Source organism: Peromyscus maniculatus, chromosome 3 (assembly GCF_049852395.1).
Source record: "Peromyscus maniculatus bairdii isolate BWxNUB_F1_BW_parent chromosome 3, HU_Pman_BW_mat_3.1, whole genome shotgun sequence".
In the NCBI taxonomy this organism is placed as follows: domain Eukaryota; kingdom Metazoa; phylum Chordata; class Mammalia; order Rodentia; family Cricetidae; genus Peromyscus; species Peromyscus maniculatus.
In genome coordinates, this window is record NC_134854.1 from 146,627,422 (window position 1) to 146,654,897 (window position 27,476).

General features: G+C 43.8%; 1 protein-coding gene and 2 long non-coding RNA genes across 3 annotated transcripts; 1 reads left to right on the forward strand and 2 right to left on the reverse strand.

Moving 5' to 3' along the window:
- Positions 1 to 1,131: 1,131 nt before the first annotated feature.
- On the reverse strand, positions 1,132 to 8,798 carry LOC102919334 (uncharacterized). Its single transcript, XM_006992044.4, has 3 exons — positions 8,605 to 8,798; positions 8,147 to 8,236; positions 1,132 to 1,398 (listed from the first exon to the last, which is right to left on the reverse strand). The coding sequence occupies exons 1-3, from the start codon at positions 8,738 to 8,740 to the stop codon at positions 1,268 to 1,270; spliced, it is 357 nt and encodes a 118-aa protein (XP_006992106.1). The 5' UTR covers positions 8,741 to 8,798; the 3' UTR covers positions 1,132 to 1,267.
- Positions 8,799 to 14,559: 5,761 nt separating this feature from the next.
- On the reverse strand, positions 14,560 to 17,274 carry LOC143272518 (uncharacterized). The gene is made up of 2 exons (XR_013050156.1): positions 16,998 to 17,274; positions 14,560 to 14,799 (listed from the first exon to the last, which is right to left on the reverse strand). It is a non-coding gene; the product is annotated as an uncharacterized LOC143272518 (long non-coding RNA).
- Positions 17,275 to 23,571: 6,297 nt separating this feature from the next.
- LOC121828113 (uncharacterized) lies at positions 23,572 to 27,476 on the forward strand. Its single transcript, XR_006070586.2, has 2 exons — positions 23,572 to 24,790; positions 27,232 to 27,476. It is a non-coding gene; the product is annotated as an uncharacterized LOC121828113 (long non-coding RNA).

Consider the following 27,476-nt stretch of genomic DNA (forward strand, 5'->3'; position numbering starts at 1 on the left):
TGTGTTTACTTGGTTGGGTCTGAGCAGCTATGGGACTGGCAGGTGACAAAGATTTGTCCTGACTGTGGGCAAGGTAGGAAAACTCTAGCTACATGACCCAGCTATTAACAGCACTTGATGTTCTAGGAAAGGATCAAGGTTCAGTTCCCAGAACTCATATGAAATGGTTCACAACCACTATAACTCTAGTTCTAGGAGATCTTATGCCCTCTTCTGACCCTGTGGATAACTGCACACATGTGCTGCTCATACAGGTAAACAGGCACACACACACACACACACACACACACACACACACACACACACACGTGTGTGCGCACGCACGTGCGCGCAAATAAATAAATTTTAAGCTAAAGGGAAGCTAAGGACTGACACTTGAGGTTCTCCTCTGAACTCCTCCACACAAGAACATGCACATACACATACATTATTTTGAAAAGTGAAAAATACATGATTTTTGTTCCTGAGACTTTCTTCTGAATCTCTGGTTCAAAGGTTTAGGGCAATCTATTAGATTATTTTAAAAGTGTTAGGGAGAAAGTATAGATCACTCACAGAGGACCAAATTGGGGATGGGGGTAATAAGTTCACAGCCTCTGCTCTATAAGACATTCTGAGAATCCTGGCTAGAAAAGCAGGTTTTCTGAGTTGATCTCAGTTGTAGCCATTTTTCAGCCCAAATTCAAAGAAAGCTTTTTTTTTTTTCTATCCACCAGTGACGTCATTTAGTGTGACTATTCCTGCTAGAACTTCATTGGCTAACAGCCACAAAGCTACAACTTGCTTCCAGGAAAATTAAAAGCACAACATATAGCTGAATTACCCTTCATTTTAAAAAGCATGTTCTTGAGGTCGGGTGGTGGTGGCTCACACCTTTAATCCCAGCACTCGGGAGGCAGAGCCAGGCAGATCTCTGTGAGTTCAAGGCCATCCTGGTCTGAGCGAGATCCAGGACAGGCACCAAAATTGCACAGAGAAACCCTGTCTCAAAAAAAAAAAAAAAAAGTATGTTTGGGGCAAAGAAATAACACAAGTCCGTCCATAAGACTTCATCTCCACAGCAGACGTGTTCCTGGGAGTTTGATTTGCGGGGATGAAAAAACGGATAGAAGCTCGGCAAAGAGTTGATAATACTTTTTGAGATGCCCAAAATCTTTATTATCGTTTTTATTTTAGTACAAATAATGAGGATGTTAGAGGCATCTTCCTGAGACAGGACGTCAGGACACCTCACAGACGTCAAACAGATGTTTCACATGGATGACCCTCAAACTGATGTCACTGGGCAGACTTCCTGGGTCCTTTCTCCTACCATCTCCACCAGAACTGAGCTGTCTTCTCTCACTCCAGCTGCCTCTCTTCTGGGAGCTTCTCTCCCAGGGGCCTGGAGAAGGCATCCTGAAACACAAGGACATGTGACTCACTGCTGAGTGCAGCAGAATGACAGAGCCCATTTGGGGGAAGGAAAAAAAGAAAACAGTTTCATGGACTCTGTTTGCGAATGTTTCCAAACATCAGTGAATGGCTCAAAACATTTATATTCAAATAAAACCACATTCCCGGTATCATGCTGCCTGGTAAACATCACGAGAGACGACTGTCATAGACGGTTGTTATGGAACTGCACAACCAGAAGACAGGAAATGGAGAAGTTCACTTCAAAACATTCAACTAAGATGACTTTACCAGAGGTGGAGAGGGGGCCAAATAAAGTCCCAAGTCAGTTACTGATGGCTGGCAGGCTGAGTCTTTCTATGAGACCCTCTCCTGATTCCTCAAAGTTCCCATGTGGATAATTTCAGCCTTGGTAGCTTTTCCTCCAAGTCACAAGGGTAAGCTAAGATCCAGCAGTAACAATTCCCCAGCTGAATCACTCCCATCTTTCTGAAGAGAAAAGGAGAATCATAAAATTTGATACCTTAAGAGACAGAGCTTTTATTTTTCTGTTGCCATTCACTTTGTGTTTTTATAAGACAGAAAGAGAGAGAGGAGAGAGTGGAGAGTGCAGAAGGAGAAAAAGAATGAAAAAAATAATCCTGGAGTACATTCCCCTCATATCTGATACATAATTTATTGAAATTACATAATTTTTAAAAATCAAGGTAGAGTGAGTGGCACAGGCCTTTAATCCCAGCAATCAGAAGGCAGAGGCAGGTGGATCTCTATAGTTCAAGGGCAGCCTGGGCTACACAGTGAGGATCAGCCTCAAAGGAAGAGGGAGGAAGGAGGAGGAGGAGATTCTAAATTATTAAAGGCAGGGTCTAGGAGCACTTGCTGCTCTTCTGAAGGACCGAAGTTTCGTTCCTTCTTAATTAGGGTTTCTATTGCTGTGAAGAGACACCATGACCACAGCAAGTCTTATAAAGAAAACATTTAATCGGGGCTGGCTTACAGGTTCAGAGGTTTAGTCCATCACTGTTATGGTGGGAAGCTGCACGCAGACAGACATGGTGCTAGAGAAGTAGCGAAGAGTTCTACATCTGGATTGGCAGGCAACAGGAAGAGAGAGATACTGTGCCTGGCTCGAGCATTTGAAACTCAAAGCCGACCCCCACTCCCACCTCCCACCCACCACCCACCCCTGGTGACAACACTTCCTCCAACAAAGCCATACCTCTTAATAGTACGACTCCCTATGAGCCTATGGGGGCTATTTTCATTCAAACCACCACAAGTTCCCAGCACCCATATCAACAGCTCACAGCCACTTGTAACTACAGCTCCAACTGATGCCCTATTCTGGCCTCCATGAGCACCCAAGTAAATCCACGTGTACACATACATGCACATACAAATATAAATTAAGTAAATCCTAAGAATAAAGGCAGTGGCCATCAAGTACAATACGTCACACAAATGCAAATATTTTTGGTGTCTAAATTGATTCTTCAAACTTCATCACATGTACAGTCAGCTTTCAAAAAAAGGGAAAAGTTAAATTCAACTTTTGAAGTCTTAGCAAAGACAGCTATACCCACTTGACCTTCCTCTCTCTCATTTAGAGAAGGTCACTGTCTTAGTTTGGGTTACTATTGTGATAAAATACCATGATCAAAGTAACTTGGAGAAGGAATGGAGGAAAGGAAATAAAAATAATGTTGGTCAATTGAGAAAATATTAGGTAATATCAGTAAGCGTCAATTCTGTAAGAGCCCCTAACTACTAAAGCACTAGAACAGCTAAATTTAACAAGAGCCAGGAATAGCCAATCCAGAAATATTATGTGTTCCTCCATTGACATCAGATATATACACAAAAGGTACTGCCTCTTCCCCACACCCCTCAGCTCAGGAGTCAGATTATAGAGACACCAGGAAGAACAAATGATCCTGAAGAGAATTTCCACGCCCTTCACAGAAACTCTTGTATTCTTTGTTTGGGTCGTACTCATATCAGAAACGTGTGTGTGTCAGTGGGACACTGACTGCAGTAATGTCTCCTTAGTCATATGTGTCGCTAGGGGGCTAGGCTGTCTTCTACCTTGAACAATATCAGGTGCTGGGCTCCTCTGAACATCACCAGAACATGCAAAGCAGAGTTGGAATACAACCAAGAGGTTAAGCAACATCACCTAGAACAAGAGCGTTAACTTCCCTTCATGCAATAGTTCATTCCTTACCTCCTACACAAACCCAGATAACAAGAATTTAGATCAACTCAGTTTCCCAGTTTCCTCATTTCTTCTCCTCCTCCTCCTCCTTCTCTTCTTCTCCTTCTTCCTCTCTCTGTCTCTGTCTCTGTCTCTCTCTCTGTCTCTCTCTCTCTCTCTCTCTCTCTCTCATGTGTTTGTGTGTGTGTATATATGTGTGTGTGGTCTGCATATGTGAACACAGGCATACTCAAGTCACAACAAACATATAAAAGACAAAGGACATTTTAGTGGAGTTGGTTTTCTTCTACCTTTACATGGGCTCCGGGATGTCAGGCTTGTGGTTTTGAGTGCTTTTACCAGCAGATCCATCTCACCAGTCCCAGCTCTTCTTGTTTCTAATGACAACTTTTGTATTAGAAATTGCCCTAAGCTTCAAGTCAATTTCCCCAGAGACTGACAACCACAAGATCGCTCTGTCTCAGCACCCACTTTCCAAGGCACACAATGATCTTAATTCTTCTCAGCTCAGCCTTCCCTAAAGCACCCAGTGGAGACTCACTCACGAATGATTATCTATCCACACAGTCTCTGCCTACACCCAAGGCTTGTTGTCCAGGAGGACTGCGTGTACTTTTGCATGTATATCTTCCCAAGGTGTGCAAACTCAAAGCACAAAAATGTTACCACCACCAGAACACTGCCTAAGAACCCAAAATATGCCCAAAGCTCTGGGAGCTTCTTGTTCAATGGAGGAAGTAAAAGTTCCAGGCAGAAAAGTCAAAGGTCATCTTGGAGCAAAATTACTGGATATTTCTTTGTGGGACACTAGGAAAGACAGTAATTAAACAAAGAAGCAACAGAAAATGGTCTCCCAAAGTTACGTCTGGCTTCAGGAGATGGAAACAAGTTGTCTATAGGTCTCACTGTCTTCAGCCTGGAGATCTCTGAGAGTCTGAAGATTAATTAAATAACTGTAAATTTATTAAGATAAAATTCATGTTTAGTGATTGAAATGTAAATGCTATTGCTGAGCATTCTTGCTTATCATTACTAATAAATCACTAACAGAGAGTATACAGGCCTATGCTCTGATTTACTTTCGATTTCCTTTTGAATAGCAACAACAAAAAGGTTCAGATGAAGCCTGACAAGGTGGCTCATCCTGTAATTTCAGTTTCTGGATTTTTTTTCTCCTCTGGCATAAGAGAGAATTCCTTTGGCTCTGACAGTTAGCTGTGGTTATTCAGTCTCTCCTAGGCCCTCTCTCATGCTATCCAATGCTGATGTCATCAATCTTGCCCCACCATCTGCTTCTCCATCAAACACTGCATCAAAAAGATGAAAGCTTGGGCTGGAGAGATGGCTCAGAGGTTAAGAGCATTAGGTTATAGTTATATATATATTAGGTTATATATATTAGGTTTTAATAAGGTTAAAAACTGACTGTTCTTCCAGAGGTCCTGAGTTCAATTCCCAGCAACCACATGGTGGCTCACAACCATCTATAATGAGATCTGGTGCCCTCTTCTGGCATGTAGGCATACAAGCAGGCAAAACACTGTGCACATGATAAATAAATACATCTTCAAAAAAGAAAAAAAAAAAGATGAAGGCCGACTCATCATGGATTAGAACTCCCAAAATGGTAAGACAAAATATTTTCTTTGTATAAGCTGACTATATAGGTATTTTAAATAGCTAATAGAAATTTGACTAATATAGGGTCCATGATGTTTTGGGTAAATGAAGCCTATGGCAATCCCTTCCTTATGCATCTGTCTCCATGAAACCACATTCTATTCTATGGCTGCAGGAGATCATGGCATAAGACAACAGTAGAACCTGGAAAGGACATTTTGGAATGTTCGGGAACTGTTGTTGTATGACTGTCTTTAATATAGAGAGGGAAGCTATAGCCCTTTGTCCAGAATTTCCTGAGTCATAGAATGGCTGATCTTTCCCCCAGAAGACTGATTCCAGGCATGGTTCTCTAACAGATGATGCCATATGCCATTCACTCGCCGAGAAGCTCTCCTGGAAGCAGGAAATCAAGTTGGAATTTGGGGTAAATAAAAGCAATTGAGTGAAAGGGACCAGAAAATTCAGTGAAATTGTCCTCATAACTCAGAACTTTTCTGAGAATCTCAAGATATTTATTGCCATCTTGTCAATGTAAATAAGGAGGATGTCTCAGAATCCCTCTCCTAGCTGAGGTTTGATGTCACAGATGACCCTTATTAGCTCAGTCAATTTTAGACTAGGGCTCAAGGGCTACAGATCTCAGAGGTCCTGGGCTCCCTTGATACCCTCGCAAACAGGGATGGAACTTCTCCTAACCCATGTTCTCTCCCATAACTCCTTTCTCTGATGACATCAGAAAACATCTGGAAGAACAAGAAAGGTGCTTGATTATACATACCCATAACTAGGCAGAATGCCCATCTTAGAAAGCACCTATTGTAGAGAGCTGAAATAATGTATGGAAGTTAACTATTTCTGCACATCAAACTGTGAAGATATGTCAGGATGCTACTACTGACCTATGATCTGGTAAATACTTGCCACAAGAAATTATTTCTCAAGCTATAATACATAAGAAATGGAAAGGAGGAAAACATAATCAGAATATTTTTTCCTCAGTGATTTTATGGTTTCTTTTCTGACTCCCAAAATAAATACACAGATGATCCTGATGTTTATAAATTGCCCATAAGTAGGTGCTTTTACCTACATTCTAGAATTACCAAAGAGACCTTTATTCTATAACTACAGAGTTTTCTCATCTGAGAATCAAAAATATCATAGCTAACTTAGCAGCTCCAGTCCTTTTGGCACTAAGATTTTATGATCTTATAAGAAAGTGTGGCTGGAGGGATGGTTTGGTGGCCAAAGGCACTGGAGCTTTTGCAGAGGACCCAGATTTGATTCACAGCACTTAGTGAACAGCCCTCTGGCTCCTGTCCCAGGGATCAAATGCCTCTTCTGGCCTCTATGGGTACAGCACACAGACATACATGAAAACAAAACACCCAGATGAATAAAAATAAGTGTTTTTGAAAAGAGAATCTGGAGTAGTTCTCACCCCATCTAACCCACAAAATGACATAAAGTCCATATATGAGACAATGACATCGTAAAATAATGTCACCAAATGTCCACATTCTTAGCAACTCTTCAGATTCCTTACACTTTGGTTTTCATACAGTATTAGCACAAAGCGTAGGTGACTATCCAAAGAACTAACTTTCAAACCTGAGAGGCTCACTTATAATAGGTTAGCCTATGAATATCAGTACTAGGAAGAAGGAAAACGCAAGCATGGCCCACGGAGCCCAGGTTTAGTCACCCTTGGAGAGCACCAGCAAGTCTCAGAAATGCTTTTAAAGCTGAAGAGTAGGAGGGAGAGATTCACTCAGTCTCTGAGCTCTTGAAAGGAACAGCTGAACTTGCCTCATCACCTCTTGCTCAGTTCCAGAAGGCCCTAGGTGATCAGTGGACTTCTTTGCCTGCCATAAGGGAAATACTCTCATTGCAGAGCCGCCCGTTTGTCTCCTTAGAAATACTCACCTTGAGCTCTAGAGCAGCCAGGGACATTAGCAGAGGCAGGTAGAGACTGAACGGAAGTAGCCGAGGCCTTTGAACAAGTGACTGGGAATTAGTGACTTCATGGGAACTCTGAGGTAATTCGTTTAACCTAACCAAAAACATTATATATTCATTACAAGTTTATGTGTTCATTAATTCAATGGCACACTGGGGCTAGGTATTCCAGCTGTCCACACCTAACGTATTTTGGGTATGTTTGGGAATGTGAAATTTTCAAATAAATAGTAGTATTCTCTTAAATTTAGAAGCAAAAAAATTCAAATCCAATCATTTGTTCATATGGAAACTTATTTTCAACCTGTTTTGCTTATTTCCAAGCAAAATGATATGTTTTACAGACATTTCAACTTCATGTGAGAGAAACCTGGGCAGAGTATCTACAGAGCATATAAACAAGAACCACCAACATGGTTGTCATGGCAAAATTCAGAATCCAGTGTGTTCCCTTTCTGTGATATCACAAGAATCATGAAGTGGTAAGGAGGGCAGAGACCGTCTTCATGGAAGAAACAAATCCCATAATACAAACAATCGCAGGAACTGTGATCATTGAGTACATAACTTAGTAGTGAGTTGTATGTTTAGCCTGGGTGAAGCCCTGGGTTCAGTCTCCGGAAGGAAGAAATGTCACTGATATTTACATGAATTTGATCAACAGACCATCAAGACATCACCCAGTAAAAGACAGACCTTCATTCCATAGGCTTTCTAGCTGATGGTAAAACTTTACAAAGTTAATGAGAGTCCAGAAACAAGCCTCTGCTTTAGAAAACAAAAGATCATCCAGAGAAAGCCTCAGAGCCCTTAGACCAAAATTGGCAGAAGAAGGTATACCAAGAACATAGAAGCTGTTCTACCAAGGCCAGGATTTAGCAGACAATCCCCTTAATTAGCACATAGACTGTGGGGCTGATTAGTTCACAGATGTGAAGGACAGAGGATACATACTTGGCCTTCCCAGATGGTCTATCTTCAACTCATTATTGCCTTTATCTTTGTTGGAAGCATTGCGTAGAGAACATCGGCACCTGAGCAAGACTAAAACAGAACGCCTTAGGTCAGAGCCCAATAGAGACCCTCCCTCACAGTCCAGAGTCCTCAGGGTCCCCCACATCTTTGTACTGGGGTACACAAGTCATAAATCGGGGCTTGGGACACTTCCTCCTGCTCAACAAGTACCTAAGCCACAGATTTCATAGCGCAGCTCCGATCTGAGCCCACTAAGTTTTTCTATCATAAGGTTACAACTTCGATGACCTGTGAGCCATGGGCTGCGTGAGCTTGGAGCACAGAAAAAAAACAGTCATTCTCACTTCCGACAGCATGACAGGTGCCCACCCTGACCCATGTTCATATACACATTCTCTCCCTGAAGTTCCTCTGTTTTCTTAAGTCATGGTACTTACATTTCTTGATGTGTTGGTCTATCTCAAGCAAAAAAGGCATGACGAAAAGGAAAAATGCGAAGAGCATAACAAACACCGCATAGAGCCAAGGGACACCGTTCGGGAACACACTGAACCCTGCTTCTATCTCTGCCATTGGGACAGGAGGGAAGACATAGAATTCTCTGCCCCAGCTCCTTTACCTCCTCAGTCACCATGGCAATGACATCACAGCTTCAGTGACAATGGGCAAGTGAGGGTCTGAGTGGGCATTGGCCAAGCTTCATCCTATCTGGGACAAGAACAAGGATAGCTTTCTTCCTACTGTGGATTTTTTTCCTAATATTTTTGTGTGTGCATATGATGTGTGCATGTGTGTGTAGGTATGATCACCCTGTGTACATATGTGAGGTCAGAAATTGGCATCAGATGTCTTCCTCTTATTGCTCTCCACCTTTTTTGGAGACAGGATAAATGATAGTTGCCATATCATCTAGACTAGCAGGCTAGCAAGCTGTTTGCACACCCATGCAAACACACACACACACACACACACACACACACACACACACACACACACACACTAGCACTAAGATTTCAGACCTGTACCACACAGCTTTAACATGGATGTTAGAGATCTTAACTCTGGTCCTTAAGTTTGCACAGGAAGCCCTTTACCCACTGAGACACCTCCTCAGCCCCTATGTAGTTTTCTTTAGGGGACAAACACAAAATTGGCTGTCCAGACCAGTCAAGAAGGTAGCTTTCTATGTATTCAGAAAGTACAACGTATTACATTGCAATACCTATATTCATAAGGAGGAGCCAATATATTGCTTTAGATTTCTCAATTCTGGGATTAGTTTTAAGGGATTAACATTCAAATTTGAGAATCAAATCAAGAAGGAATATGTATTCCTCAAGAAAGATTTTCTGTTCTTTCCTAGAATCCCTGCCATCCCTTGCCTGGTGTTCATCAGAAACGTGTGTCTTATCCAAGGACAGGAATACCTCCCCCATTACATGGGTCAATGAGGAGAAAACACTTCATTTTCCAAGATGAGAGTGGTATCTCCCTTCTGAGCACAACAGGAATATCCTGGGTGCTTTGAGAACCCCCACAACATGCTCCCTGGTCCCAGCAGCATTTCCCAAAAGAAAGTGAAGAGAAGGCAAAAGGATGGGCTAACCCTACCTGGTATGGCACAAAGCCTTTCTCTGCGCCTTCATCCATTTCCTACTACCGTGGCCAAATGTCACAGAATGGGTAAAGATTTCCTCTGCTCACTGTCCTTGAGGCTGGGAAGTCCAGAGCTGGGGATATCCCTACTGGGGGCTTTGTGGATGTGCCATTCTATCAAAGAAGAGGTCAGGGGTGCATGCAAAAGAGATACAGGAGAGTTGACTGGCTTTATAACGACCCACTCAGGATGCCTACCCACTCTTGCCACAATGGTATTTGCCCACCAGTATGATCACCTCTTCTAGGACCCCCTTCTAGTGATGTAGGGGAAATGAGCTTCCAAAGCATTGCCTTTGGATTGACACATTGAAACCATAGCACTCAATAGTGGGACTTCCCTTGAATTAATGTCTCTACATTCCTAATCCATTACACAGTCCTAGCCAACATTCTCCTCCATATTTAGATCAACCCAGCTACCCTTTCTGGAAGTTTTTACAATAGAAGTTGTCTCATGCTTAAAGTCACTTTTCCCAGAGACTATCAACCTACTGGCACAGGGTAACTCTATCCTATAATGTCCTCCAAGTATGCCATTTTCCCAATGCTTGTTTAAACACAGTCTTCCCTACAGTGACCAGTGAATACCCATGGGAAGATAATGCTGTGTCTTCCATAGTCACATAGTCTTTGCCAGCTCCCAAGTCCTGTACACTCTATAGAGTATTTCATGGCAAATCTGTGCTGTCCATAGAATTCAGCACTGGCATGAATCAGTCATTCATGGAAGCTTCTGGAATATGGACTCTGTAGATCGTGGATTTTCTCCAGCTGTGATGGGTGGGATAAAGTTAGAAATCATTAGGAAGCACAAGTCCAAAATCCACAAATTTGCAGAAATTAGGTAGCACACTTTTAACCCATGGATCAAAGAAGTTAAACTAGGAAATATTTAGAGACTGATGAAACTGTGGCCAGAGCACGCCACGTGGGGTGCGATGAAAGCCACAGTGACCGCTGTGGTTTCCAGACAGAGGACCGTGCCTTTTCTAGAAGTTTTGCTTTGATGCATTTGTGTTCTCCCTCTGATAGGCCTAGATGTGATTCTTCTGATTATCTTGGTTGACGAGCACTCTGCGGCTCTTTCCAAATTAAGACCTCAAGATATTTGTTTTACTTCTATTAGCTTACTTACTTATTTATAGTATTAATACAAATATACTTATAAATATACTATTATTTCCTTACCTATTCTTATTAGCTCTTCTGTTATTTTTACTGCACATCTGTTTATTTTCTTCTGGGACCTGATAGGTAGCTTCTGCCTCTGTATCCTTTAGAACATCAGCAATATTTCTGCTTCTATTCTTTTCTCTTGCCTCCCTGGTAAAATGATATTCCGACTCAATAATTTGGTTTTTTATTATGTCTATGCCACTTCCCAATTTCTTTATTGCTTAGCATCTCAATGCTAAGCAATGTTCTTACTTCTGTGAAGAGTTGTGGGCACAGTCAGTAGTTGGGCTGGTGGCCACAGCCTTCAGTGGCTGTGGACAGTCAGTAGTTGGGATGGCGGCCACAGCCTTCGGTGGCTGTGGAACAAGCCATACGAGAAGCTGGAAAATGATTGCATTTCAGAACTTGTCCTGAATGCAGTTTGGATTTCTCCAGTGCAGCCTCCTCTCACTCCCCAACGCCTGCCATACCCATTGCAATCCAGTCTCCAGGTCAACCTATGCATCAGTCCACTCAGAGAAAATGTTCACTCCAATGGGGTTCATTTGTTGATTATTTACTCACATAATTGTTACTATTCTTCCAGGGTTCTTTTGAAGGCTAGGGTATCTCTGTTAGTTCTGTGTTCTTGCAGAAAAATGGAACTGGGGCATAGAAAACAAATGTTTCTACTTTATGCAGATGTATTTTGAAAACAGTAAAAAACAGTTGTCATTTTGGAACCAAACTTCATCAGATATTATCAATGAATTGTTTGATTTCAAATTCTAAAATTAAGTGTCCCTTTGTCTGTGATGGTTCAATGGTGATCATTCTAGCTAGAGAAACTCTGCAGATGGTATAGCCCTTCCAAAGCAATGTAAGATATGCATAACACACAACTTCAGACAAAGTGGAGATCAGCAAGGGCTTTCTGTTACCATCTACCAGATATCACCAGAGGTTCAGAGTCTTTTTCTGTCCATCAAACACCTATTTGTATTTGTAAACACGGTGGTTTGTATCATGAAGCAAAAATTTACTCTATGGAAATTTAAAATACAACACTTGCTTTGCATCCAAGAAAGCACCATGCATGGGTTATACGTAACAGAAGCAAAAGTTGATGTCACCTGTGTACTGTGTTTCAAAAGTTCAGCACATGACCAATTTGTTAACTGGGTCTATATTCCTAGCAGTAAAGAGTAAAAGTAAAAGTAAAGCAGTAAAGTAACTCAGTGCACAAGGTTCCTATCTGCACCCACAAAATCCAGAGTGACCTGTTTCTGTAACAAAACTCTATAAGGGTTCTAGGCTGAAATTTGGACATTGCCCTTGGAACCAGTACAAAACACAAAGTTAATCTAGGCCCCTAATAGGCAAAACACAGATCCTGTTTGGTGGGATCAGCTAATACCCAGGCTACGGCAAAAATGAGAATCAGGGAAACAAGAGTGGCCAAATAGAGACTGTAGGCAGCACAGAGTGTCTCTGATTCCCTGGCCATGAAGAAAAAAAAACTAGGATCTGACGTGGACAAAGTTCTGCTTTGCCTCTGTGGGAAGGAGTGCTTAACTGGCTTCCTCTCCTGTCGCATGTCTATTCCCGTGACAGGAAGATGTTTGTAGAAGACAGAAGTGACAACCTTTCAACAGATACAAAAAAAAAAAAAAAGTCAAGATGAGCAGGTGAGAGTCATGGGGAAGACGGAAGAGACCCCAAGAGAAACCCGTCCTGTGGAGGGGCCGAGAGAGAAGAGCTGTGGGACAGCGCGGTTTGGTGAAGGTTCTGCTGGTCACACCCTGCCCCGGCTCTAACCCTTTCTGCCTTTCCTTTAACACCAAAAGGGGCAAACTGTTGAGTAGGTGGCACGAGCTCTTAAGGGTGGTTTTGAAGGAGAAGATGGTAAACTGCTCACGTACTAAATGAAATGGAACAGAGAGAAGCTGGAAAGCATTGTGGGGAGGGACAAAAAATAAAGACAGAATTCAACAAAAACACACAGAAGTAATGGGAGAGCCATGAGAAATTATATAGCAAGTCTATGCACTAATTCAAGTCTACCCATTAATTCAACCACTCTCCTTGTTATTGGATGGCCTGGAGAGTTTGGCCATTCTGTCTGTGGAAGCTACTTCTACACCTATATGATATGCCGACTCTAATGACTTCTCCCAGGGAGTTCAGAGAGCCAGCCAGACTGATCTTACTCTGCCCAATATATGATCCCACCAACCACACCACAGATAGAAAAATAGCTGCCTTGTTTCCTTCCTTTCCCACTGATGGACACACACTGGAGTAGAATGTGGAGAGACAAGCAGAGGCTTTTCTACTCATCCATTGTCATTTGTCTTCCCTTTATTCCCCACCTAGAAAAGCACTTCATTTCTTCAGATAAGCCAATCCAAGATGGTGGAGAACAGCAATGGTGGAAATGGAGATCAGTTCACATATAATCGACCATTTGCCAATATTTTCCGAGATGTTGTACATGAGCATTTCCAAGGCGATGAGCCAAGAAGGCGTTCCCACCTTCATCACAGCTATAACATTTTGAACAAAACAAAAAAATATTCTGCATCCTTGTAGACTAGACTAGCAGTAGTCTGTGGTCCACTTCAAGCACTGCTCTAGCCCACCAAAGGAAGGGAAGTTTCTGATCTCCTCTTATGGCCAGAGGAAGTAAGAAAAAGTCACCTGAAATAGTTTTCTCAACTAAACCCTGTGTGCTTTCATTTTAAAACATCACAAGGCTGGAGGGGTGTCATTCCATAGTAGAGTGATTACATGGTTTGTGAGACCCTGAGTTCAGTCATCATTATCAAAAAAAAAAGTAAATTAATTCATCAACAAAATGAAATGAAATACTTGTGTTTCTTTTCTGAAGAGAAGGGGAAGGAGCAGATATGGGGGCAGGGCAGGAGGAAGGATGTGGGGAGAGACTGGGAGGAGAGGAGGGAGAGAGAGAAGGGACACTGTGATTGGGCTGGGAATAATTAATTGAATAATAAAAGCCCTGGTCTTGAGAATGTGTGAGACAAGCTTCACTGAGAGCTAGATGTTTCTGTTTACTATCCAAATGAGAACATCCACGGCACTGTGCCCCAGTAACTCAACCATTAAAAGAATCCATTGGGCTTAGAAGTAAATTGAAATATAATTGCTCCATGGCCCAAATTTTAAAATTAATAGCTTGGAAATGTCCTGCTTCCAACTAACTTCTGTATCTCTGCATTCTAATCATGTGTCTGAGTTTTTATATTTTGACTTATATCTCTCTTAGAAAGTTGTCTCTCCTCATGTAACCATATTTGAATCACTGAGATTCACTGAGAGAAAGGCCAAAATTACAGAAGAAACAATTGTTGTAATCATCACAGAACATTTCTAGACTCTTCCATCGTCTTCACTGTAAGATTGATCGTTGGGATGGAAATCTGATATCTCCCCCACCAGAATGTCTCTGAAGAGGAGGAAATACATGTATGTGTTGAGAGGCTGCTTTACCAATTCTATAAAATCAGTCTCTACTAGTCATGAGACGGTCGCAAAGATTTCTCAACTACACAGAGTGGTATGAGAAGGACACCGTATTTATTATGGGATAGTTTATGCAAAAAGAGGACACAATGCAGTGTTGGCAGATCTGGTCACCATTGTGGTGGTCTCTGAACCCTAGCCTGGAACATAACTCAGATGGTTTCAGGACAGCCACACTGGTTCATTCGATGACACCCCAGGGTCTCTTAGCTCAGTGAACAGACTTCCAGCCCCTTCTTCCTTATTCAGGATTCTCTCCTTCATCAGTTCTTCCTCTGAGCAATAGGAAAAACAAACAGGAACAGAAAGTTTAGAGTCTCGTTATGTTACAACCCAAAGACAATAGGAGCCTCCTGGAGACATCTGAACCATGGGCAAGCCACAAAGAGGAGGTCCTGAGAAAGTGAGCTCGGATTATTTTCTCAGTAATGTCTGTCCTAGAGGTTGGTGCCAACTCAGGAACTCTAAAAAGATGTTTCTCAGTCTGTCCATACAAACATGGACATAGAATCAGAGGAGAGAACTGGAAATACCTTGCTTTTCCATGCAAAATCTCACGAAACTAGTGACAGAAAAGTATGTGATCTGTTCCCAACTAGTCTATGAGGACAGCTAACGAATCTCGACTTTCCAGCAAACCACAGAGATAACCCTAACTTTCTATTGAGGTCCTTGAATGGATGCACGTTAAGATATGGGCTTTAAATATCTCCACAAAGCTCATCTGCCGAAGGCTTGTTTCCCCAGCACAGCAGTGTGCCCAGGGGAGGTGAATGGGTCATGCGTGCTCTGATTTCATCAACGGATTAACCCATTTATGGATTCTTAACAACTGGAAGAGAGGGTGGATTATAAATGTAAGACCTAAAGGCTCAGTGTCCTGTGCTGCCGCTTGGGTCCCATTGCCATGGAGTAGCCCTGGGATGTCCAGCTTATCCACTTCACAGACAGGACACTCATAGAGACTTGCAGGCCCAGCAGACACTTGACTTCTATAAATAACCTCATCTCCTCTAAGAAAAGAACAGGGTGAGAAATGTAGAAAAGTGATGAGCTTTTTCATGGGATGCAAAATAGGGTCATTCTGCATCTAACACTGACTTTTTGTTTTATAACCATGAGAAACTTGTCGCCTACTTCCATTTACTCTATCTTGTAGAGGTATTTGGCTATGTAAATCCTGTAGTATCTTCAAGTACTGACAATCCCAGATTTTGTACCTGAAAGCATTCTGGATAATTGTTATTAGACAAATCAGCTTCAACATTTGAATGTATTATTTTCTTTGAATAAAGTGTGCACCAGATCCCAATATCTTTCACAAAATATTTTGTCATTGCCAGCCACCTTTTAATATTACACTTTTTCCTCCAACCTGACACATTGGTTTGAAAAATACTGTCACATTATTTAGATACAAATACTTATCTGAACCTGCTAGATCAGCTATGGCTATGGACCACAAGGCTGTCACAGAGGTATCACAATAAAAATCAGAGCATAAACAGTTGGATGAAAGGTCATTTTTCTTCTATCATAAGAAAAAACTCTGTGCCATCCTTCTCCTAGGACTCCTAGGTGTAGCTTTCCAAAGTGTTCCCTTTAGCGCCCTTCCACACGCAGCCACGCCTGTTTCAAGAGCCATTTCCCCACACTTCCTAGCACATATCCAGACCAACTTTGATATACCGCTCAGTGAACTGTCACAGCTTAGCCCCTGAGTCATCAAACAAGGAACATTTTAAGGACAGGACATGAGCATAGTTCACACATGTAAATGCTAGATAAGGCTCAGGACAGAAATTCAGCCTTGAAATGTTTTCTTCTAGAAAACAGAGGACTTGATATCTTCTGGAGATCACAGAGATCTCTTGACATCTTCAGCACGTGGACACAGCTCTGAGGTAGGACTTAGAACGCTACGTGCAGATACCGTGCACACTCTGAGAATCTTCCCACATGATTGAGGAGACTGAAGTCCACACTCGAGAGGTGAGGGACCTCCTCTTGACTCCAACTGCTTCTCCTCCCTGTCTCATGGCCACCATGGTTTTCCTCGCCTGCAGCTGCATAGAGATAATATTCACATGTAGCCATGACTAAAAAAGAATGTTCAATGAGGAAACTCACACCCTGAAATGCCTTCACATAGACTCTCCCCTGAGCTCTCTAGTCTGCTTTCAGACCATCAGATCCCCACTTTCTTCATGCCTTCTAGACAACTCTAAAATTCCTGCCCAATCATACCCTCATTCATAATCTTATATTCTACTCCTGGCCCTAATTATACTTTTACCATGACACTATGTTTCTTGACACTTCTAACCCAAAATCACTGAGTTTTAGAGTTTAAAGAACAAATGTCACCATCCAGAAATTTTGGGAAGACAGGATAGATCCTATCCCACATCCACTGGTTCTTCCCACCCACTGCCTACAGCTCTCAGCATCCCAGGATCCTGCTGTTCTCTACCTTGGATCATTCTTCTCTTTCTGCACTGATGAATCGCCAGAATAATGAGAAAAAGGAAAACGCAGTGTCCCATAATGAAACCAAGGACACTGACCACAAAAACGACCCCGGGATTAGGATTTGAGTGGATCCCTGAAAAGAACATGTCTTGAGTATGAGAAGGACATGGGCTGCTTTGCCCCTTTCTGGTGCTTGGAGGGTACCTCTGGGCAGTGAAGTCACTGCTTCAGGCACAATGGGAGATTGTGAGAGCCAGGCAGGAGCTAGCTGGCCTCTACCCTAGGGGACTGTCTTAGTTAGGGTTTCTATTGCTGTGAAGAAACATCACGACCATGGCAACTCTTTTTAATTTTATTATTATTATTATTATTATTATTATTATTATTATTATTAAGAAATTTTCTATTCATTTTACATACCAACTACAGATCCCCCTCTCCTCCCTCCTCCCACCCCCCAGACTTCCCCACCAACCCATCCCCCATTCCCACCTCCTCTAAGGCAAAGTCTCCCGTGGAGAGTCAGCAGAGCCTGGTACATTCAGTTGAAGCAGGTCCAAGCCCCTCCTCCCTGCACCAAGGCTGAATGAACAAGGTGTCCCACCATAGGCACTGGGCTCCAAAAAGCCGGGTCATGCACCAGGGACGGATCCCAATCCCACTGCCTGGGGGCCCCCTAAGCAGTTCAAACTGAACAACTGTCTCACCTATCCAGAGGGCCTAGTCCAGCACCATGGGGGCTCCACAGCTATTGGTCCACAGTTCGTGCGTTTCCACGAGTTTGGCTGGCCGTCTCTGTACGTTTCCCCACCATGATTTCGATATCCCTTCCATGGCCACTCTTATAAAGGAAAGCATTCAATTGGGGCAGCTTACAGTTTCAGAGGTTTAGTCCATTATCATCCTGGTGAGACACGGTGGCATGCAGGCAGACATGAGGCTAGAGAAGGAGCTGAGAGCTCTACATCTTCATCTGCAGGCAGCAGGAAGTGAACTGAGTGTCACACCAAGCATAGCTTGAGCAAAGGAGACCGCACAGCCCACACCCACACTTCCTCCAGCAAGGCCACACCCACTCCAACAAAGCCACACCTCCTAATAGTGCCACTCCCTGTGGGGGCCATTTCTTTCAAACCACCACACTTAGTGTTGGCTTTTGCTTTTGCTTTTTGAGACAGAATATCACTAAGCTGGCATGGGCAGGCCTTGCATTTATGATCCTCCTGCCTCAGCCTCCTGAGTAGTTTAGATTATAGGCCTGCAGCACTGGGGCTAACTCAGCTTATTTTATTGAATTGATAAATGGTGTGGGTTTAAAAAAAAAAAAACAGATAACAACTGATTGAAAATTAAGGAAGGTAAATTCTGGAGGGGAAAAAAATCCTCAAAGCACAGAATCGCAAAAGTCTGATGTATCACAACTCACAGTGCAAGCTGAGGACGCAGAACGGGGTAAGGCTGACAGACTCGACACACTGGGAGCTCCACAGCCAAGGATGGCAGGAGCTGCAGACCCAGGGAGGAGGGCTGAGCTGCCCCAGAAGCCAACAGGCACAAGCCGTTCCACAGCTCACAGTAGAAGCAATGAGCCTGAGACTGAAACCCGATATGAACCAGGGTTAAGTCTCACCACAGCTGTGCAGGGAGCTTCACAACTCACCAGAAGCTGTCGACCCAGGCAGGAGGCCCACGCTGACATGCATGCCAGCATAAATGTTGACATACACACAGACATACATGCAGGCAGGAACACTCAGACACATACCAACTCATGTGTGCTGAGAACTTTAACATGCTCTAACACAAGCTTAGAAAAAGTTCCCTGGGAGGAAAAACCCCTTTTTAACCTAATAAGAAACTCATTTACTCGAGAGACCAATGTCTCTCGACGTTGGTCATCATATGGTTAATACTGTGTACATTTTGAGAGTCTACCAACACCTCTGAAAGCAAAGCCTGGGAAAGGACAGCTGCATTGGCTTGTAGCCAAGCCTCCATGAACCTGAGGTTCCAAGACAAGTAATGAGAGAGTGAAGATCAGAACTGCTTCTTCTCGGAAGGTGCAGTCTCCCAGAAAGGAGGGGCAGGGATGCTGACTGGAAGGGCTTGAAAAGGGGTGGATAGGGTGGAGGGAGGTGGGGAACCCTGCAACAGCATCCGGGCCCAATGCCACACGGAGAGGAGCAGGTCTCCAGGCACAGAGGCGGGGTTTGCACCTCAAGAGCTCGAACATGGGCGTTCTAGTTCCGCTGAACCACACACCCAGCAGGAACCAGATTTCTCACGGGGTCAGGAAGCAATAAGATTGCTCGCCATGAAGACATTCACAGGAATGTTGCTCTTCCAAGCAGCTGGTTCACTAGGATGTCACAGAAGAGTTCGAGAGGGATCTTGAGAGGCCCTTTTGACGTCTCTGAGAAGGCTGTGCATACTTCTGTGCTCTCTCAATGCTAATATCCTCCCATCCATGATCACCTACACTTGTATCAGTGTCTTACTGCAGCAGTGGAATTAGAGGGCCAGCTTCCCAGGAGGTGAGAAGGCAGCAACCCGGGCTGAAAGACAGCGTTCTGTAGACAGCCGGGGCTAGAGGAAAACTACAGCTAAGCAGAAATGGGTGTGGGTCCACAGGGCAGCAAAAGAAGACAAAAACTCAATGTCAGGCTCAGACTGGAGGTGAGAAGTCATGTGGATGTAATCGTAGATTCTAATTGGGAGGTTTTCTCCGGACGCAGCAAGGTTCTCATGTCGGTCTTCATCACATGTACACATGTCATCGCCGCCATGACCACCTTCACCATCCAATCCCGCCGTGTGTACTCCTGTCTGAAAATGGGCAGCTTATTTATGAAGACTGAATAGTTTCAGCTGGCTCCCGGAAGACGGCCATGTCAAAGTGTGGGGCTATATAAGCCTTCTCCTGTTGCCGGAGCCGTATTAAGGGCTGGTAGGGTTTCCCACACTGAGGAAGCTGAAGCTTGGGACCAAAGTGTCCAAGCATGGATGCTGCTTCCTTTGGGGACTTTCTTCTCTCCTCTTCACTGTCCTAGTGTATGCTCAAGGTAAGCAGAGCTACCCCTCTGAGCTGCCTGGTGGAAGCATGTTCTTTGGGGATGCATCTGATGGATGGTCAGTCCTGGTGAGCAAACATTTGCATCCTAGGTTTTTGCTTATCTCTAACAGGCCTGGTTAGCATATTATTTATCTCTGACATATTTCAGAACCAGCACTCCCTTAGCTAAATTCTACTTTGTGTGACTTAATGTCTCCTAAGTAAATCTATTAGCAAATCCTTTATAACAACAATTTTGTTAGTTTGGGTTTCTTCTACATCAGTATGTCGGGGCTTGTATCTCACTCTTTACTATTTGTTTTCTGTCCATTCTCTTTTTAATTCTTCTGTTTCCCCTTTGACATCTTTCTTGCAGCTTTCCAGAACATTTTTCAGCAATCTGGACCGGCAAGATGGCTCAGCAGGTAAAGATACTTGACTTCCTTTAGAAGAATGTATAATGTCTTAGTTAGGGTTCTATCAACTGTGATAAAACTCTGTGACCAAAAACAACTTGGGGAAGAAAAGGTTTATTTCGGTTTACATTTCTATTCATCAACCAGGAAGTCAGGGCAGGAACCTGGAGGCAAAGGATGATGCAGAGGCCATGGAGGGATGCTGTTTACTGGCTTGCTCCTCAAGAATAGCTCAGCCTGCTTTCATATAGAACCCAGGACCACCAGCTCAGGGATGGCACCACCCGCAATGGGCTAGGTCTTCCCACATCAATCACTAATGAAGAAAATGTACCATAGGCTTACCCATGGGCTAGTCTGGTAGGAACATTTTATCAATTAAGGTTCTCTCTTTCCAAATGACTCTAGTTTGTGTCAAGCTGACATAAAACCAGACAGCACACAGAAGTTTTCCTTTTGAGGTCATTTATGAAATAATTGCTTAAATATTCCCCTACATATATTGAGAACCATACCAAGTAACATTACATTTTGGTTTCAACTGGCAAACATAGTTCTTTAAATTCAAGAGAACCAGGGTACCCTGTTCCACGGGCTTCTGTGCTGACCCATGCCATTTCTCTCCTCACTGTAGATGCTCCCAATGTCCTTTTGCTCCATCTCTGTGGTGCTCTGAAAGAAAATGCCCCCCAAAGGAAGGGCACTTTTAGAAGGTGTGGCCTTTTGGAGTAGGAGTGGTCTTATTGGAGGAAGTGTGTCATTGTGGAAGTGGCTTTGAGGTCTCATACATGTTCAAGACACCACCCAGTGTTTCAGACCACTTCCTGTTGCTTGCCAGTCAAGATGGAGGATACTTGGCTATTTCTCCAGCACTGTGTCTGCCTGCACACCACCAGGTTGCACCATGATGATAATGAACCGTCATTAAATGTTTTTCCTTTGTAAGAGTTGCCATGGTCATGATGTCTCTTCACAGTAATAGAGACCCTAAGACAATCCCCTCTCATTTGAATAACTTCATTCAGCCCTCTGTCAGGGCAGGTTGTTAACCACAGCTCTGCCATTTCCCCTCATCAGAAAGTGTCTCTATTTATTCTGTATATCAAAAGGATAGCTTCCCTCTAATCTGAATTAGCATGTCTACTCTTTTAACACTCAGTGAATGTTTGTGCTGCCTACTTCTGGTCTCCATGGTTTCCAGTGAGTTTTTCTACCTCAGTTAAAGAATATTTTTCTTCCTCTTCCATCTTCAGAAGTTAGTTAGTTAGTTAGTTACTATTTTTGGCCCACACAGTTTCTCCTCTCCTTCTCTAACTATTTGGTGACCCTCCCTTCCCTCATTTTGTTAATAAATGTCCAACTCCTACAGCCTGAGAAGTATACATGGTGACCAGAGTTTTGGAATCTAAGTGACCCCATCAGGTGGACCACCTTGACCAGCAAGGGCACTCACAGAGTGTGAGGAAAATGTAGAAGGTGATGGAGCAGGCAAGGAGTGAGCAAAGGCTGTGAGGCCAAGTGCCAAATGTAGGGCTGTGCCTGCAGCTTGTCCTGCTAACACTCCTGTTGGAAGTTTTCTACGTATAAGGAGCATGCAAACATCCAAAAAGAGTACGCGCTCAGAGCTTAATAAGTCATGGATCCTTAAAGCACAAAGCAAGCAAATCAGAGGGCGCTGTAGTGAAACAGACACCCAATTGCTATAGGGGATGGTGTGTGTGGATGTGCTTGGGACTGTCCTCGTCTGGTGGCTCTTTCCAACATGGATACAAAGGCCTAGTGCCTCCATTTGCACAGCTGTGAAGTGCTTAAAAATATCCAGAGACTCTACTACTTGGGGCTCAAAATTTTGGTTCCCAGCCTGTCCTGGACCGTTCGTGCATTGTGTGTGTATTGTTTTCTTCTCACGCTGGACACCAAACACCTGACGAAGGAGCAACATTAGAGAGAGGTTTGCTGTGGCTCGCAGTTTGGAGGAATACAGTCTACCGAGGTGGGGAAGGTAACGCAGAAGGAATAGCTTGGTCAGTAGTGCCGACCAGGAAGTAGAGAAGGGAAATGCTCATGCTAAGCCAGCCTTTGCCTTTTCACTTCTTATTAAGTCTGGGACCCTGTCCTGTGAAGTAGTATTGCTCACACTCAGGATGAATCCGGTCACCTCAGTTACAGCTTTCTGAGAACATCCACTCTAAGCACGGATTGCTGCAGATCCAAGGCTCCTGGTACCAATTGTACTGGGGATAAAAGAAAATATGAACATAATTCACTTAGATTATGTCATTTATGATGCTTCCAAGATTTCTGTATTCATGGATGACTAAAGGAGTGCCTTGTTTTTTGTACTTTCTGTGTATATTTCTACTCTGGCTATCTAAGGAGGCTGAGCCTGTCTTGGGATGAGAACATCTGGCTGGGCAAAGTTCAGTGAAGTGGCAAGGAGTCGCTATGCTATGCTGTTCTGTGCTGTGCTGTGCTATGCTGTGCTATGCTATGCTATGCTATCCTATCCTATCCTATGCTACACTACGCTATGCTATGCTATGCTATGCTATGCCATGCCATGCCATGCCATGCCATGCCATGCCATGCTATGCTATGCTACGCTATGCTGTGCTGTGCTGTGCTATGCTATGCTATGCTATGCCATGCCATGCCATGCCATGCCATGCCATGCCATGCTATGTAGTCCTGTGCTATGCTATACTATGCTGTGCTATGCTATGCTATGCTATGCTATGCTATGCTATGCTATGCTGTGCTGTGCTGTGCTGTGCTATGCTATGCTATGCTATGCTATGCTACACTATGTAGTCCTGTGCTACTTTCATGGTGAGACAATCAGGGTGAAGAGGGTGTGAGAATGAAATGATCTGGTTAGTGGAGACATCGGCCCTAGGGATTGAAGTTCTGTAAGTGACAATTACTCATTGGCATCTCAAAAATATGTATTAGGTTTGATCATGTGCCCCAGAAAATCCCTGTCATCTGGAACTACAGATTGTGGCCTCATTTGGAAACAGCATCTTGATAGCTGTAAAAAGTGAGGTCATAATAGATAAGGGTAAACTATCGTCCAATGAATCACAGTCTTACAAGGGGAGGAGAGTTAGAGAGAGGAACACCGTGTGAAGGCAAGTTCTGCACAAAGGAAGATGCCGTGTGAAGATGGAGGCAGACACAGAATAATGTTTCCATAAGCCAAAACTAGCCCAGAATTGCTGGACAGCACTGGGAATGCTGGAAGCTGGAAAGAGGCACGAAGTATCCTTCTGTAGACATCAGGAGGGAATGTGGCATACTGACACCATGATTCAGGACTGTGTGAGGCTGTGTGGGATGTGGGGGCAGGGGATACACACTTGTAAGTTTACAACTGCTGCTTTGTGGACACATGTGGAAGCCAGAGTAAGATGCCAAGGCTATCGTTCTCTGTCCTATGGACTTGAGACAGGCTCTGTCACTGAACCAGAAGCTCACCAATTCCAGCCAGGCTGCCTGTCCAGCAAACTTTCAGAATCTCTGTCCCTGCCTCCCAATGCTCGGGCCAAAGGCATGAGCAGCTGTGCCAGCTCCTTATGTGGGTTCTGGGGATTAGAAATCCGGTCTTCACGCTTGCAGTGTGAACACTCTCATCCACTGAGCCATCTCCTCAGGCCCCTTAGCCTCTTTAACTGTGAGAGAAAACACTTCTGCTGTGGTAGCTCTCTGTGATTTGCTTTGGCAAGCTTGATGTATGAGAGAGGTGCAAAGACATCCCTTCAAAAATGCTTGTTTGGAGCAGACACATTTCAGTACTAGGTGAAATGGGAGCCTGCCCTACTGGGTGTGACTGGATACTTGAGATGAATGACTTAAGGAGAGATTTGTTTGGTTTCGCGAATTCTGGAGCTTCAGCTCATAACCAGCTGGTCTCATTGTGTTTGCACTTGTGGAGAGGCATGAAGAGCATGGGGGATGTGCCTCAGGAAGCTGTTTGTCTCATGGTTACCAAGGAAACACAGACAGAGAAGGGGCCAGGAACAAATTTAGCCTTCTAAGGCCCAGTGACCTGTTTCCTTCAAGGAGGCTACCAGGCTCTCACAATCTCCCATTGTGCCTGAAGCTGTGACTTCATCACCCTGAATACCCACAGGCATCATCAGTAGAGACAGGATCCTCCTTGTCATCCCCATATTCAAAATATGTTCCTTCCAGAAGTCCATTCAAACCCTGGGCCTGGGATCTTCTTTGTGACAAGTATCCTGGGTTTCAGCCTGGGACCTTGCTTCCTCTTTTGTCTCCTCCTCTTGCTGATTCATCAATGCAGAAAGAAGCCAAAGTGCCGAGGTAACTCTAGGAAACACCAGGAGCCTGGAATGCCAAAAGCTGTGGGCAGGGGCTTGGAGGTGCCAATACTTGGGATGTTGAATCTACATCCTGTCCTCACTGTATTCTCTGGATGATGACACCTGTTCTCTAAACTCTCAGACCACGTGACTTTGGATTTGAAGTGCCAAGGCGACATGGTGTCATTTATGATGGCAGTAAGGCCAGTGAGGTCACAGAGCCAAGAACTAAGGTAGATGAGGACTGAACTGTGGCTAAAACTAAACCAGGGATTTGGGGATACTCATGAACCACGAAGGTGGAGGGGATCTGGTTATCTGAGAGATGCTCCCCCAGAGACTTCAGGGGAGGATCTATGTAAAGATGTTTCAGAATATTGATTTTTCTCACTCAACTTTGGTCTCAGTCATGAGCACATGTGAATGTTACCCATGGGGGCCATGAGAGTAGGAAGAGAGAGAGCAGGGATCAGATGGAGGTCCCTCCCTCGCCCTCCTTGACGTAGCCTGATGTCTGTAATCACCACCTAAGGGGGTTTCAACATTGAGGTGTGTGGTGTCTACATAGCACACTCCTGAGTCCCACTTCGAAACCTCGGCTATCTCCATGTTCTGAAGATGCCAACGCCATGAGACCCAGGAGGCGCTGCATCTTTATTTTATGAAAGGAAGAATATCGAGGCTGAAATTCTACTCTGGCCCTTATCTCCTCTGCATATATGCATGTGACACTGTTCATGTCGATCTTTAGACTGTTCCTTCCCTGGCAGATGGCTCTGTCACCAGCTGCCACTGTACACCAAACAATGTGGTGACAAAGTTGCTTGAGAGACCACCTATGCAGTGCAGAAGAGAGTCTGCCCTCCGGGACAGATGTCAAGGAAGGACAGGCTTTGTATAGAAGAAAAATCAAGGGAATGGGGCTTTGAGAAACTGTGGTCTTGGTCATCGGAGAGAGGTCTGACCTTGGGGGACCACCCAGAAAGAAACAGAATGATAGTTTGCCTATTTTAGACTCTGCTTTTTTGCTCTGACACTTCTGTGACAGCCTTGTGAACCCTGTCCACAGCTGTTCTAACAATCTCAGATATATATTAAGATTTAAATATTGTGACAGTATTTCCCAAACTGCAACATCTGCTTTAACAAAAAAAAAGTGTTGAAAACCTAAAAGGTAACAGACAATGGCAAAATATTCTTTTGCTGAAACATTTTGTTTGAAGAGAGTAATGTAATAAAATTTTTAAGTTGATACAATCAACAATTACCCAGAACACTCTCAAGTTCAGGCTCTGGGGCTGTCTGTGTTTGAAGGGACTGTAGAGTTTGCACAGCCTCATGAAGTAGGTAATCCAGAACTTTCTCAAGGCCACAAAAGAAGACTGTTACCTTCAGGATGACTCTAACCCGGTTCCTAGGAACAGATCTATCCCATCCCCTTGCTTCTCACCTAGGAAACTTGTCTATTCTAAGTGGACCTAGAATACACTTACAGAAACGAAGGGCTTACCTGGCCTACAGTTCTTCCAAGGCTTTATTCTGTGGAGTGCATGATCTGGGTATGCCCAAGATTGCTGTCCAGGGAATGGGACTTAGTGGCAGCATGGCATTTTTGTGTTGAAAATCTGAACTGTTTTGAACAAGAGACTCTCTTTTTTAGTCCTGTCTTGGGCTTCCATATGCCAAAGACAGGTTAAAGGGAGGTCGGCCTCTAGAAGTACTTGTTCCTGTTACCTATTATTTATTCCTAGTCCTGCTCCTGGAGAGATATATTTGAGCTCTTCAGTGTCAATCCTTCCTTTAAAAACAAGATTTGGGCATATTCATCACTTCCTGTTTCAGCCAAGATTCCCTTCCCACATTATCTTTGTTGCTTCTGGGCGATTTGAGAGAGGATGTAAAAACATTGGAGTTTGTGGTTTCCTGTTACAACAGTCACATGGGTTATGACAAGGTGTTTGGGGCTCATTCAGATGAAAGAAAAATAGAGAAATGCAGTTTAAAAGACACCACTGACACTGACCTGCTCAAATTTTGATACTCTAGAGTTACAATATATTAGGAATGCTCTGAGAAGTGTGGGTTTTCGTGAAGCAGGCTTTGGAGTTGGAGAATCACCCCCTAGTTCTGTTAAGATCCAAAGTAGGCCTAGTTACATAATGTACAGGCCCCTAATCGAAGAGGGAAATGGGGATCCCTGTTCTGAACTCATTACAATTTTCAGGGTAGATCTGGAATATGCCCTGGGACCTGGGACCCCTTTAAACAGTTTTTCTTTCCTGTGCATTTCATGTTCTCTAGACACCAGCCTGGTGACCTAGGCATACTGCTTTGCCTTGCCCATGAATTTCATGGCTCCGTGAGACTATCTGACAGCTTGGTCTTATTAAATATAACGCAGCCCTAAACTGGCTATCTCTGGTTGTTTTTCACACTGCTCAGAGGACCATCAGGGAAAGGTGAAACTCCTGGAGGAGGGAATGGAGGACTCCAGAATTCATATTGCTGACTTCAGAGACTCGACGCTCTCGATGGATGAATCGGTGTGCCTGTACTAAAACAAGCTACACGATGGTCCAGGCTAGAGGTCCAGAGACGGCCACGGTGGTATCCAGATAAGGCCATGGTGCACTGTGGCCCCTTTGTTACATAAGTTCTCCAATAATAAACACTTTGGTCCTACTCAA

Coding starts and splice junctions, on each gene's coding strand:
- LOC102919334 (XM_006992044.4), bottom strand. CDS start 8,740: ATGGCAGAGATAGAAGCAGGGTTCAGTGTGTTCCCGAACGGTGTCCCT. Junction 8,237..8,604: donor AGACCAACACATCAAGAAAT/GTAAGTACCATG, acceptor GTTCTGTTTTAG/TCTTGCTCAGGTGCCGATGT. Junction 1,399..8,146: donor AGACCATCTGGGAAGGCCAA/GTATGTATCCTC, acceptor CTTGTGTTTCAG/GATGCCTTCTCCAGGCCCCT.